The 13,060-nt window shown below is 44.2% G+C and overlaps 2 protein-coding genes across 3 annotated transcripts; both read right to left on the reverse strand.

The window, feature by feature from the left end:
* Window positions 1-254: 254 nt before the first annotated feature.
* Window positions 255-1,420, reverse strand: LOC127769873 (probable E3 ubiquitin-protein ligase ATL44). Its single transcript, XM_052295533.1, has one exon. The coding sequence runs from the start codon at window positions 1,269-1,271 to the stop codon at window positions 684-686; it is 588 nt and encodes a 195-aa protein (XP_052151493.1). The 5' UTR covers window positions 1,272-1,420; the 3' UTR covers window positions 255-683.
* A 2,844-nt stretch (window positions 1,421-4,264) lies between these two features.
* LOC127771795 (protein S-acyltransferase 21-like) lies at window positions 4,265-11,098 on the reverse strand. Of its 2 annotated transcripts, XM_052297729.1 has the most exons (10): window positions 10,848-11,098; window positions 8,908-9,021; window positions 8,720-8,822; window positions 8,428-8,627; window positions 7,379-7,447; window positions 7,197-7,268; window positions 6,918-7,046; window positions 6,312-6,392; window positions 6,028-6,219; window positions 4,265-5,708 (listed from the first exon to the last, which is right to left on the reverse strand). In XM_052297729.1, the coding sequence occupies exons 1-10, from the start codon at window positions 10,890-10,892 to the stop codon at window positions 4,872-4,874; spliced, it is 1,842 nt and encodes a 613-aa protein (XP_052153689.1). In that variant the 5' UTR covers window positions 10,893-11,098; the 3' UTR covers window positions 4,265-4,871. The 2 variants fall into 2 exon arrangements, with proteins under 2 accessions (XP_052153689.1, XP_052153690.1); XM_052297730.1 differs by lacking the exon at window positions 8,908-9,021.
* Window positions 11,099-13,060: the final 1,962 nt, after the last annotated feature.

Below are 13,060 nucleotides of genomic sequence, written 5' to 3' on the forward strand. Positions count from 1 at the left end.
GTCATACGTGGCAGAATGAATATGCACATGCACTCTGCTGGACAGGTTGGGAGCAGGAATATAATGTGATACGCTTAAAAGATGGGCGACGAGCGCAGGGCACTGACTGTAGAAAGCAGAAATCGTAATCTATACCGTCGGGATACCGTCGGGAGAACGGAATACCGTCCTCTAGTTTTTCTCTAAATATAAATGCAGAGTATCATAATACTCTAGCAGTTACACCATGCAAAGGGCGTTTTTAACGAAATGAATGCAGATAAATGTTGCAGAGATAACCATTGCAGGTGATATTGCTAGCAGAGTAGCAGTACTATCATCCACTTGCTAGTAAATTACAGTTTTGTCAAATTACTCAGGATCAGAATCTTTGTCGACCACAATTGGGGAGCAAGACATTCGGATCCTCTCAATTGGAGCTAAATTGCAGATCTTATTCTCATCACTTTACAAAATGTACAAAGCGAAAAAGCTGCAGCCATCCACTTGCAAGCTGCAAGCCAGGATCTCTGACTCTGAATTTTTTCCCAAATGCTATCCATTTCCAGCTAGCTAGGGCACTAAAATCTAGCAAGCAAACGAGAAATTTAACCATCTCAGGCTTATGGTTTGGTCGGTTTCTCTGTTCCTCTTCTAGCTCTAGCCCCCCGGAATCTCCGGAGCGCGCGATGCGGCTGCGCCTTCTACGGCAAGAAGGGCGGGACCTCGCTGTAGTGTGTCGGCTTCCAGACCGCGGAGGCGGCGGCTGGCTCTGGCCGCGCGCCGCAGCGCTGGCACCGCTCGCCTTGGGGAAGCTGGAGGACGAGGATCCGGCGGCAGGAGGGGCAGGAGGAGTGCCCGCGCAGCCACTTGTCGATGCAGGCGGCGTGGAACGCGTGGCCGCACTGGGGGAGCACGCGCATGGCGTCGCCGTGCTCGAAGTCGGAGAGGCAGATGGCGCACTCGGACTGCTCCCCCTCCTCCGCCGCCGCCTCCTCCTCCTCCTTCCCCTTGCCGCCGCCTCCGGGGGAGACGTACTCGACGGTGGGGATCGCGCGGAGCACGGACTTCTTGACGCCCTTGTTGGCGGCGGCCGCGTCGGGGCCGCCGCCGCCGCGGCGGGAGCACGCGCAGCGCGCGACGAGGCCGATGCCGAGCACGCAGATGAGCGCGCAGAGGAGCGACGCGAGGATGATGACGATGTCCCTGTCGTCGGCGATGGAGCCGCCCAGCACCGGCGGCGCGGCGGTGCCCGGCTGCTCTAGAAGCTTCCTGGCCGCCATGAGGTGCATCGTCTTCCTCTCTAGCTCGCTCGGGGGTGGGAAGGACGGGTGGCGCGCGGGGTCGGGTTCACGGGCTTATCGTTGCGATGCGGGGAGAGAAGGTGACAAGTGTGTTTGAGAAGCGGAGCTCGCAGTGGCCTTGGCTTATATAGAAGCAAAGCCATCTCCGCAGTTTTTTTCCTTTTTCTCTTCTTGCCTTTTTGAAGGAACGGATAAAGTAAACCACGGTGTTTCGGGGTTGGAAGGAATAGGGGGGATCGTTGGTTTCGCGAAAGACAGTGGGCTACCTTCTAAATCCGGTAGGCCGCACAAATACCGCGAAGTGAATTAGTCCTTTTCCTGCTCGGTTGGACCATGTACTCCAATTACTTAGCCACGTTGTTGATGGAGCAGCACTGCCGTCCTGGCAAGATGGTGTTTTTACTTTGACGTGTATCTGAAAGTTGAATTTCAAAGCTACTCCTTTCGTTCTTTTAAAAAAAATCAACTTCAAGCTGTAAATTTTGGCATATGTTATGTTCAGATTTATAGTAAGAAGTTCGTTTTTTTTAATAAAACAGAGGGCGTAAAACACACACGTATATATATCTACTATTTTACGTACACACTTACGTGGTAAGAGAATGATTTTTACCGCATGAATGATCTCGTCGTGGTATGAATTATTTGTATTGTTTCGTAACTACTTTTGTTGATAACTATCAACATCTTCACATGTTATACCTATTTTTTGTATGTGTATCGATGGTGATGTACGCGGGTTAGTGATTTTAGAGTATTCTTTTTTATCAAACATTGCTTAAAAGTACTACTAATATGTTACCGTGAATCGGCTTTACTTTTTTATTTACAATAATCATTCAGAATAAATTCGGTGTCGGAATATTACTTTCCTAAGTGTCCTGATTTTTAACTGTCTCATAGTGAATGGACTTAAGTGTTGACTGACCCACGGACTTTGCCAAACTAGTGAAATGTGGAACCCCATGTATAAATAGGAGTAGCGAGCATGATCAATGTCCTCACATGTCCTACTGCTTTACACAAGGTGTGAATCCTAAGTTTCAGACTGTTGTTTACAAAAATGGTACTCCTACCGTTCCAAAATATAAGAGATTTTGTATGAATGTAAGGGATGGATGAAAAGCTCTTAAAATAGTTCTATAAACTCAATTGTTTGTATACCCGATAAACTCAATTGTGGATAAGGTCGTGTTTATCCAGATTCATAATAATAATAGAATGTGTTCTATTCATAAAAAATCTCTTACCTTTTTTTTACGAAAGAAGTAATCTTGAAGTGGTCCTATAAACTCAATTGTCTGTATACCCGATAAACTCAGTTGAGGATAAGCTCGGACCCCTCAAATTCAAACTGCTCATTTGCTTCCCAAACCAATCTTCCTCTCCTCCTATTGCCAAAATAACCATCATCGCAGGTCGCAGGACAGCATGCTTTTAATGGAGTAGTAGTAAACTAGTAATACTAGCTTGGTCCATCCCTCGCGTCAGTCACCTCACTGATACTTTAGGTTATGTTTAATTCACGCTAAAATTAGCTAAAATTAGAAGTTTACGTGTGTAGAAAAGTTTTGATGTGATAGAAAAGTTAAAAGTTTGAAGAAAAAGTTGGGAATTAAACTAGGCCTTAGTACCAACAAACCGACGGATAACCTTCGTTCCTGCCATAGGCAACGATAGTTCGGCGCCGGCCAGACCACGCGCACGAAGAGTGCAACAAAAAAAAATCCCACACACGAGAGACCCCAAATGGCAATTGCCCAAATGGCGCCCCGGCAAGCTCCGGATGGGTGTGCGTCGTCGTCACACGACACGCGCGCTTCGGTTACAAGCTTTCCACTTCGGTTTCGGCCCGGTGCGCCGTCCCATCCACCTTTGCCTCGCGCCCCGCTAATCTCGCGGCTCTCCTCTCCTCCACACTCTGCATCGTCCGTTTCGAGCAGCGGACGGCTCGGTTGGAAAAGCGGACGTCCGAAAGATGCACTGGACGCTAGTCAGTACTAGTAGCCGGTGAAGCAGTGACGATCACGACAGCATCGGGAGGTGTTCGTGTTTGCACTGTCGCCGATGGTTCTCTCGCTTTTCTCTTGCCCGTTTCCCAGTGTTACCCGGAGAGGGAAATGCTTAAGGAGACACAGAGACAGCGACGGCAAAAGGTACGCGAAGGCAGGGACGAGAATTCGGGGGTCGGGGTCGTCGTGTTCGCGACGTGTGGCGCGAGGGGGTGGGGGGGGGGGGGGTGTTGTCTTCCAGTGGTGGGCGGGTCGCGCGGGGGCACGCACGCCGTTCTCGTGTGATCATGGCCGGTTCCGTTTCCACGAATGGTTGATGGCTGTGGCTCCCGAATCCGCGGCGTCCTAAAGTACGGTGGTGGACGCCGACTTCGCTCGAGCTCGGTGCAAAGAGACCCCGTCGACTCGTCGCCCCCGCGGTTTGAACCGTGCCCATGTAGCAACCGGGCCAGTGGCCACTCCTTTTTTTTTTTTTTCCCACGGCGAAAAGCGTATGCTCGCCGAACCGGTAGGTTCGGTTGCCTCTCTGCCGGCTGGCGATGCGACACGTAGCGTACTAGTACTCGTAGTAATATCGATGCGGCACCGCATAGGCACGGCTTGTGACGCATCATACGTCCTGCACTGATGTCGCGTCTCGTTCGCGTAAATACGGAGCACACGGGCATGCAAAGGATGATGCCCAGGGGAGGCGCGCGCGTTTCTGAAAGAGGTACGCTCGAGGGATTGGCTCGGAACGGCACTAGGCAGTTGCGCGTGGAGGTCGGTTATCCGACCTACCCCCCTTTTCTTCAGCTTTTCAATGGCGCAGGTTTTACATGGCTCCAAAATGCAGGCACCGTTACTTTTGTCTTTCACCACATGGTCACAGTGATCGCATTTCACCACGAAAAACGTCTTTCTCACGTGCCGGGAGGAGGCCGCCATGATGACAAGTACGTCCACCTTTATGATCCGAGAGAGTTGAAGATGACAAAAATCTGCAGATGCGCCACCACTTACCATCAGTTTATTCCTTCGCACGGTGGACATTTCTACACGAGTGAGCTCCTGAAAAGGGCGTGCAAGCAAAAGCTGGCTGTAAATTATGATTACAGCCACCGAGCTATGTACTCGCGGACAGGTAAGTAAGTGGGCAACGCCCTCATGTGGATTCAAGATAACATTGACATTTGACATGCCGCAGAATAGCAGCCATGGACTTAGAGGATAATCCATTGGAGATTGGAAGGGAAACCGAAACCATATTATCAGTACATGACAGATAGGATTGGTGGTTGTCAACTGAGATTTGAGGATAACCAACCAGGTGAAACTGATAGTGTCCAACGACAGCGAGACGCTCATCTAGTCTGGCAAATTCTTCTGATCCTCTTTTTCCTTATGAACAGAAGACTTTGCATGATTTTGTATTAAAAATCATCAATACCTAAATTAATCTCAATTTCCACCTGAATATCAAAAAGAAAATCATAGCCTACGATCGATCTGATGTAAGAACTATACATTGAGTAAACCAACAGAGCAACAATTGTTTCAGAAGACTACTCCAAAAAAGAGTTTATTTCAAGGTAGCCTAGAGAAACGATCTTTTCTGGGGATCACTAGGAACGAACACGGGGAGCTGATGCGGCCGAGAAGCACCAGCGCGTTGGCTCGAACCGCCAGGATCTCTGAAACTTCTTGTTGCAGGATCTGTCATCAGAGGTCCACCAAAGAATATAGACTGTCCAGTGTAAAGAAGGTCACTACGGGGCAAACGAGAGCTGGATCCATGGTTTGCCTGGGAAGAGACGAAGCGGCCAGCTTCCTGATCCCAGTAAACAGATGAACGAGAAGATCTGTCTGCGTTCGATGCACCAAACCTCCTTGTGCTGATATCTGAGACAGACGCTTCATTGACACCACTTGCTACTGCTGAGAATGGAGACCTGTTTGCTGATGTCTGATAAATTGGATTGAAATGCTTTGCAGGATGGTGCTCTGAAATCGGTGTTGGAGTCTGAGAGTTGCTTTGAAAGCTACTCGGTGTCTGGGGATACAGCTCAATGTCATCTGCACTTGCTCTGCTGGGTGGATAAGAGGACTTGTATTGAGAATTCCGGACAGACCGACTGTTGATGTGGTTTCCAATATCAACACTCACGACACTGCTTCTGCAGCTGGTATTATCACTGGAACACCGGTCTGCCTCGTATTGGGCACGGGTATTGACCGGTTTAAGCACAGATGAAGAGGCTCTGGCTCTTGCTGCTGCTTTCATGGCCTCGTTTGAATCCAGTTTTGCAAGCTTCCATGCGCTAATGCGCACAGGACGTTTAGGATAATGTTTGGCTCTTTCAGTCGGGTTCATGCTATCAGGATCAACAGTTGAAGGCACTCGTCCAGGTTGCAGGTGTGGGATGATTTCATCCTGTGGTGTGACGCGGACAGAATCAAACATATCAGGATTTTTTTTTCTCAAAAGGTAATAGATAAATTGAAACTTAAAATAAGGACGAATATGATGGGCGCAGAGGATGGCTTTTAAGCAACAGTTCTGATACATTAACTAAAAAAACTGTGCTTGTTTCTGATAAGGTTCATTGGTGTTAAATGCATAAGTTCATTAAAAAACACTACATAGAGAATTGCTGTGCTTCCCATGATAGAACACAAACACTGGACAATTAAGTGATCAACTACCTTAAAAGTTGACATGAACTAGAAGTAATACTGGACAGAATTCATACCTGGTCAATAAATATGCGTGGTGGAGTGCACCACGCACCTTTGTAGTGCCGTGCAAATGAGCTCCCGCTGAAAGCAGTCGGTGCAGAACTCATGGGAGATGATGGCAGGCTTTGTTGTTCATCATTGACAGAAGGACCAGGAGGTTCACTCTGAGCCCTCATTGCCACAACATATTCATAAGTTGTGATGCCCTGCAAAAAAGTGGCGCAACAAAACCATATCGTATTCCATCAATGGAGAAAAATGTGACTAAAGCTTCACAAAGGAGAGTAAAATCACCAACCTTCCGGATTAATATCATATGGAAGAAGAATAGCTCCCCAAGTGGCACTGAAGCAAGCATTGAAAGAGCTGTACCCAGGGCCTGAAGACAGAAATGATTTTAGTTAATCCTTTACATTCTTAATCAATGTGGTACACTTTGTTCAAAAGATATATATTGTGCACAAAAGGTAATCCCCAATAGAGATAGTTCTAACTATGAACAGGTGCAAATGAATTGTCACATTCTTCAGTGATGATATCCTTGCTCTATTCTTAGCGCATGTGTGCAGGGTTGAGAAGGCACTTCTATTCTTGTATAAGAGCCAGACTTGAACACTAATTAGTTTATTATAAATAGTTTTCTGGGAGCAAAATCTTCCACTATGATATGTAGCAGCTGCAGCTTGCATTTGGGTGGAAATGTTTACTCACAGGTCACAGCTGCTGTGGCATACTATTTATTTGCCCTGTAACAAGACTAGTCCTATTCATACTAAGTTACTCCATCTTATTTCAGCACAACAACAATATTACACAGAATACTACCTTTCTAAGTAGTCATGCTCAAATATACACATGAAAATTACTGCAACCATACGCCTCAAAGTTAAAGAGCCACACTTACCACAATAGCTGCAAAGAGTGCTCGTGAAAGACCATACCCCAGCTTTTCCCCTATCTGATCTTCAATAGCTGCTTTGTCAGTGAAGCAACGGACAAAAACAGCAATACCAACTCCGGACTCAACAGCAAGCTTTATGCATTTAAGATTATGAACAACCACAATTAGAAACATGAAAAATTGCTTCCAGAGCACCAAATCCACAAGACACAAGTTTCTCAGCAGTTAAAAGAATATAAACATTGATAGAAATATTAATATTGTTTTGATTATTTTACATACCCAAGCAAGGCTCACAGCCATAAGGCACAGAAATGTGACATAGTTTTTTCTTCCAACACAATTGTTCAGCCACTGCATCAGAAACACCAAAACAACATCAGAATAGCCATGTCAACAAACTAAAGTGAAAGGGCAAAAAGACAAGTGAAGTTTATGAAACAGAAGCTTTAACATAAACCTACCCGGCAATGATGATCAAAACCATCAACACATTTGTCACAACTCCGACAATGTTTACTATTTTTCCGCACCTATATCAATGTACAAGGAAAGGGTATTGAGTATGAACCAAAACTTTGGATTATTAGCATATACAGTGAATAAAAACTGCTGTAAACAAATATGTTAAATGGTCTCTACTCACGATCCACTAATATTTCGGAAGCACCAAAATAGTTAAGAAGCACAAAATGTTGATGGCACTAACAATAACTGATATAATGTCTCAACAGGGGATTTTTTTTTTAGTTATTTCATACTTGGATCCTAAATTCCTAATCATCCTTAGTACGAGTTTTCTTTATTAGCTGTTAAACCATGCTAATTAATTCTGTTTGATCTGGGCATCCAGGGAAAATATGTGGTGGAAACCACATATGTAGTGCAAACTTGCAAACTGCCGTTGGATCGAAAAATGGACGTCTGAGATTCATCCACATCATCATGAGTAAAAATTTTACTGTTTACTTGTGATGACGTGGATGAATATCGAACATCCATTTTTCGATCCAACGGTAGTTTCCAAGTTTCCACCACATATTTTCTCGGGCATCTATGTCCCTGTATTGTCATAAGAATTCTAAATTATGTGTGTCTATAGGCAAAAATTGATTCGAAGAACTTGTAATGAAAAGCTTTTTCAAAAGTTTTGCCTCTTACATAGCACCCGTTGACTGTTAGAGAAGTCTTGAAACATTATAACTCTGGTTAGGCCACATTCATGCAAATATAATTCAAAGTGATACAAATGAACGATAAGACTTTGTTATGTGCGTCTGTTGTAAAGCAACCATGAATAATAGCCTTGTACCACTATGTTCAGGTCAAATATACAGGTGTTAAACAGACATGTAAACTTGAATCAATGGATGCAGCAGGTAAGTATTTACAGTTCAATTATGTTTTTCAAAATACCAAGTCCATAATATGTTGCAAAAGCAGAGAAAATGAATACGAGGTCTTAAAAATGGTATGGTATGCACACGCTAAGGATGGGGCTGTGGATAAGTACCTCTGCATTGCAAAGGGTGCAAAAGAGTGCCTCTTCATCATAATCTTCTTGTTGGTAAGCTTCGTCATCTTTGCGACAATCCTCTTTCACAAATATAGCACAACACAAACAACCAGCTCCTAAACATGATTTGTGCTTTTGGACATCCTCATAGGTTCTCGATTCTGATTTGCCCGTTTCGTCTTGTGTGTCTAATTTTGCTTTTGAGCAAAACAAGATGATTTGCTACATTAGTATAACATGTGCCTACTACTACATGAATTACATCAAAGTTCCAAGTATGAGCAGATACCTTCTGACTTATAGGTTAGAGCACCGTTGACAGTAATCATGATTCCAGGGTCAGCAGGATCAATAGCAGTACATCTTACATATAGAATCAGTACTGATAAGGCCTGAAATGCCAGAAATGAACATCAAACGCTTGTCAAACAAAATCTACTACTCCAAAATTCAATGCGTGAACAGGAAGAACATTACCAGAAAACTATAAACACCTATTGCGATAAATTGATACAAGTCCTTCCCAAGAAATGGTGAAAAGAAAGCATAGAATTCTATACACAACAAGAAGAACACCGTTATAGCTACCACCTGCAAAAAAGAAAAAGAAAAAAAATATTCAATCACTTGCTTTAATAAGAGGTAAACATGGGATAGCATGCATCGACATCAGCACATGAAAGGAAGTACAGGATCTAATTAAGAGGCTACAAATTCAGCAGATAAAGAAGAGTAGAAGACTAAGAGTCCAAGATCCCCATATATACACCATCTTTCTAGTTAAAAGGAAGGCTGAACATTACTGATCCTAGGGGATTCTTACAAACATTGAATATTTCAAGAGCTTTGAGTATGAGGTTTATAGGCAAAAAACTTAAAACAAAATTACACAAGACGATCATGCATGCTCAGATCTTACAGGCTTTTATGAAAGATTAAGCTTTATTTGCCAAGAGTTTATAGCCTCTTCCCTTGTTTGATCTCCAAAACATGTAAACTTAGTGAGGTAGTGCAGATAAAACAACATAGACCAGAGCCATGAGTCCATGACTAAGAATGCACACAAGTTGATCTAAATTTTAGCGGGATACTGCAGTTACACAGGTAAACTACAGTTCTTCAATGAATCCAGATAAATTCTTGCTCATGACACATTAAACAGAGCTGAAAAAGTGCATAACTGGGACCGTAAGATAAAAAGGTAAAAGCACTAACAACATAATAGGACAGACCAACAACATTTTTTTGAAACCCAACAAACCACCAACATGACGCTAAAACGTCATTCGGATTATTATCCTTAGTCTCTAGTTGAAGGTAACTAATTTGATTTCACTAGTATAACTTAGTTGAAGCAGTGCTAATTGTTGACAATAAGAATTTAATGATTTTTGCCGGGTAATAAGAATTTCATGATAGAAACAAAAGTTGGCTCTAGCATAAAACGATATGCAACAAAGAGATACTAAGAAATATAAAAACAAAGAAAAGGAAAAAAAAATGAACGTTGTCCAGAATGGCAAAGCCACTGGCACCGAACTGAGCACTCCATCATTTCAAACACGGATGCATCTTTTCTACTCCTACTCTAAACGGATAACATTAAAAAGGTTGGAGTAACTAAAATTCTGCATCTGAAAAATCAACAGGAAATCACGAATCCATAGATATCCTAATGTTTAACTCAGGTGTGAGAAAGAAATCAAATAGGAGGCCCTCAAAAAAAAGAAAAACTCAAACCAGAGAATCCATAGTGCAAATAGGAAGAAGACAAAAGGAGAGTTAGGGCCTAGGGGAGCCCCCAAGTCCAGGGTCGCACATCACATCAGAGAAAGAAAGAGCAGACGAGACCAACAGAAAACGAACAAAAAGTACCACTTTTATGCCCAAAGCTACATGCCAGATCAAATCAGACACCACATATACTACAACGCACGGGATCAGGAACGTAGCATCCGCCTAAAATTCAGATAGCATATGCCATCAGGGGAACCATTAAGAAAATCAAATCGACGTACAATTTCGTGTCACAGCAGCAGAAGCAAATCAAATCCTCGTACTGGAATACTAGTGTGGTTCTAGACATAGACTATAGAGTGAACTCGCCTAGAAGCATAAACAAAATTCAGGCGAAGCAACCAATTGCATCAAACACACACATACCTACGGAGTAGAGACTACACAAGAGAGCAAAAACATCGTATCAAATCAAACAACGCATACTGACTCATTGGAACCTAAAACATACTACTAGTAGTAGAGTAGTAGACGCGTAAGCAATAGCACCAGCAACAGCGAGCTCCGCTCGTCAGACCGCGGAATAATGGAGACGCAGCGAGATCCGTAGCCACATTGCGCGCGCGAGCACAGACAGCAACAGGAGGGGAGACGAGACGGCGCGCAAGCAGCGAGCGCACCTGCAGGGTGTGGGCGGGGAGCTGCCACCCGTGACGCCGCGCCATGGCGGCGGCGTCGTCGGCGGTAGGGACGTCCTCGCGGGGTCAGCGGCGCGGCGTGGCAAACCCTAGCGAGCGCCCCCGTACGTACGGCTTCTCCTCCTCTGGCCTCTCCCCCTCTCGGCGCTGGTGCCTGTGCCAGTCAGGCGAGAGAGGAGAGGAGTGGATACTTGGGGAGGGGAGGGAGGGAGGGAGGGAGGCGAGGTGGAAGGGAGGAGATAGTTGTGGGGTTTTTCGGTCTTGGATTCTCCTCATGGGCCGTCCTCTCCTTTCGCCGTACGGTATAATCGCGGTTGGTGCCGGTGGGCCCCACTGTCAATCTGAAGACCCTTTCGTTTTCATTTCACTTAAAAAAAATTCATTCCCATTTTTCAGAAGAATAAAAGATTAAATCATTAATGACATAGCTACTCCTAGAATACCTCTAAAATAGCAAAAACTCTAAAACTAAGTAGCTACTGAACTGAAAAGAAGATCGGACCTGAGTAACCATGACCAGTCGGATAATCTAGTTTCTCAAAATCTCTAGTTCACTAAGCACAAAATATAACAATTGACAAATATAAGTATTCAAATAATATTTTCGGAAAGTCTTGTCCAAAATGATACAGAATTACCTATGGATATTTGCATGTGGACACTTGTTCTAAAGTATGCAAAATTGGGTGCTCAGATATCCTTATCTCCAATTCCATCCATCCAGTTTATCACAAGCATTGTTTCTTCTCTCGAAGAGAGCGCAGTGATCTGCCCTGGGAATCTGTTCGGTAGTATAATTTTATTTTGGGGACAATCTCCATGTCTAGATTAAAACTACGTAAGAGTCCATGACCTTTTCACCTAGGCTATACGTGCAGACAAACCAGAGGGAAGAAGAGTACAGAGTACACCAATATGCTGCTACACCGTGGACCTTTGTTTCTGTGCTCTCCCCCCTATCCCGGCACATGGAGGAGGCTGCAATTTGCAGCGACGTGATCGATATAATAATGCAACTGCCGATGCTGCAATCGCCCAAGACAAATCTGCAGCGCTTTGCACAAACACAATTGCCCCAAAACGAAATCATTTTTTGATCAATCAAGCAGTTGACATACCGGTTACCTGTACACTTTCAGACACGGCGAATAATTCTTTGAACCGGACACAAATCGTTTTCTGTTTTTTTTCCCCGGCGAAAGAACATAATCGAATCGTGTCCGTGGAACGTGATGCGTGCGTTGGTTGGTCACCCCTCTCGTCTGTGTGAGAACTATCATTATTTTGTTTGTTAACTTGTGATATTGTGCCAATATAAGTCCTCTATTTTTTTTATCTTGGGAATATTTGTGCTATCTAAACTAATGTAACACGCATGTGGACGGCTTCGCTCATGTCGGAGTAAGAGAAAATATGCACGCAAATGCACCTAAACCCAACACCAACAGGTACGTGAAGCTGGCACCCGACAATTCCCGAAATGACTTGACATGAAAAATTTTGGTGTTGTTCAGACAGTTTCAGATCCAAAAGCATCAGCCATTTGTTTGATTGTTCGTCGGCATAGTGCTCTTGGCCTTTCTCTGGTTGGCCTTTTGTGGAATGAACTTTCAGGATGTTTTTCCAGTGTCTGCGACGTAACACCCCCAACAGGTCAGGTTAGTTAGTACTCTCTATAATGTAAGTCATTCTAATATTTCCCATATTTATATTTATGCTAATATATCTAGATATATATATCAATATGAATATGAAAAATGCTAGAATGACTTACGTTGTGAAACGGAGTTAGTAGTAAAAAAGCAATCTCCCTCTCTTTCTTTCCAGTATAGCAGTGGCTTCTGCAAATGATAGTAATCCACTGTTCAGAACTGTAGGATACACGTACGGAGTAGAGTGTGTACTATGTGTTGCACAATGCAGAGCCATGAATGTGATTGCTGTTGTCTGTACATCATCCAGCTATCTGGAATAGTGTGGCGCCACGAGCTCGTCTTTATAGCTCTCTCGCCTATGGAGTATGGACAACTCACGGTCACGAGCAAGCAACCAATGGGACGAGAGAGAATGAGCTCCCCAATGAAGAGGGGCTGAGACAGTTGAGTGAGTGAATCATGCCCGTCCTCAACGCCTCATCATGGGCGCGTGGCTTCGCCATCAAATCCATCATGGTTTACATGGGAAAAACGCCGCAG

This window comes from Oryza glaberrima, chromosome 4 (assembly GCF_000147395.1).
Source record: "Oryza glaberrima chromosome 4, OglaRS2, whole genome shotgun sequence".
NCBI lineage: Eukaryota > Viridiplantae > Streptophyta > Magnoliopsida > Poales > Poaceae > Oryza > Oryza glaberrima.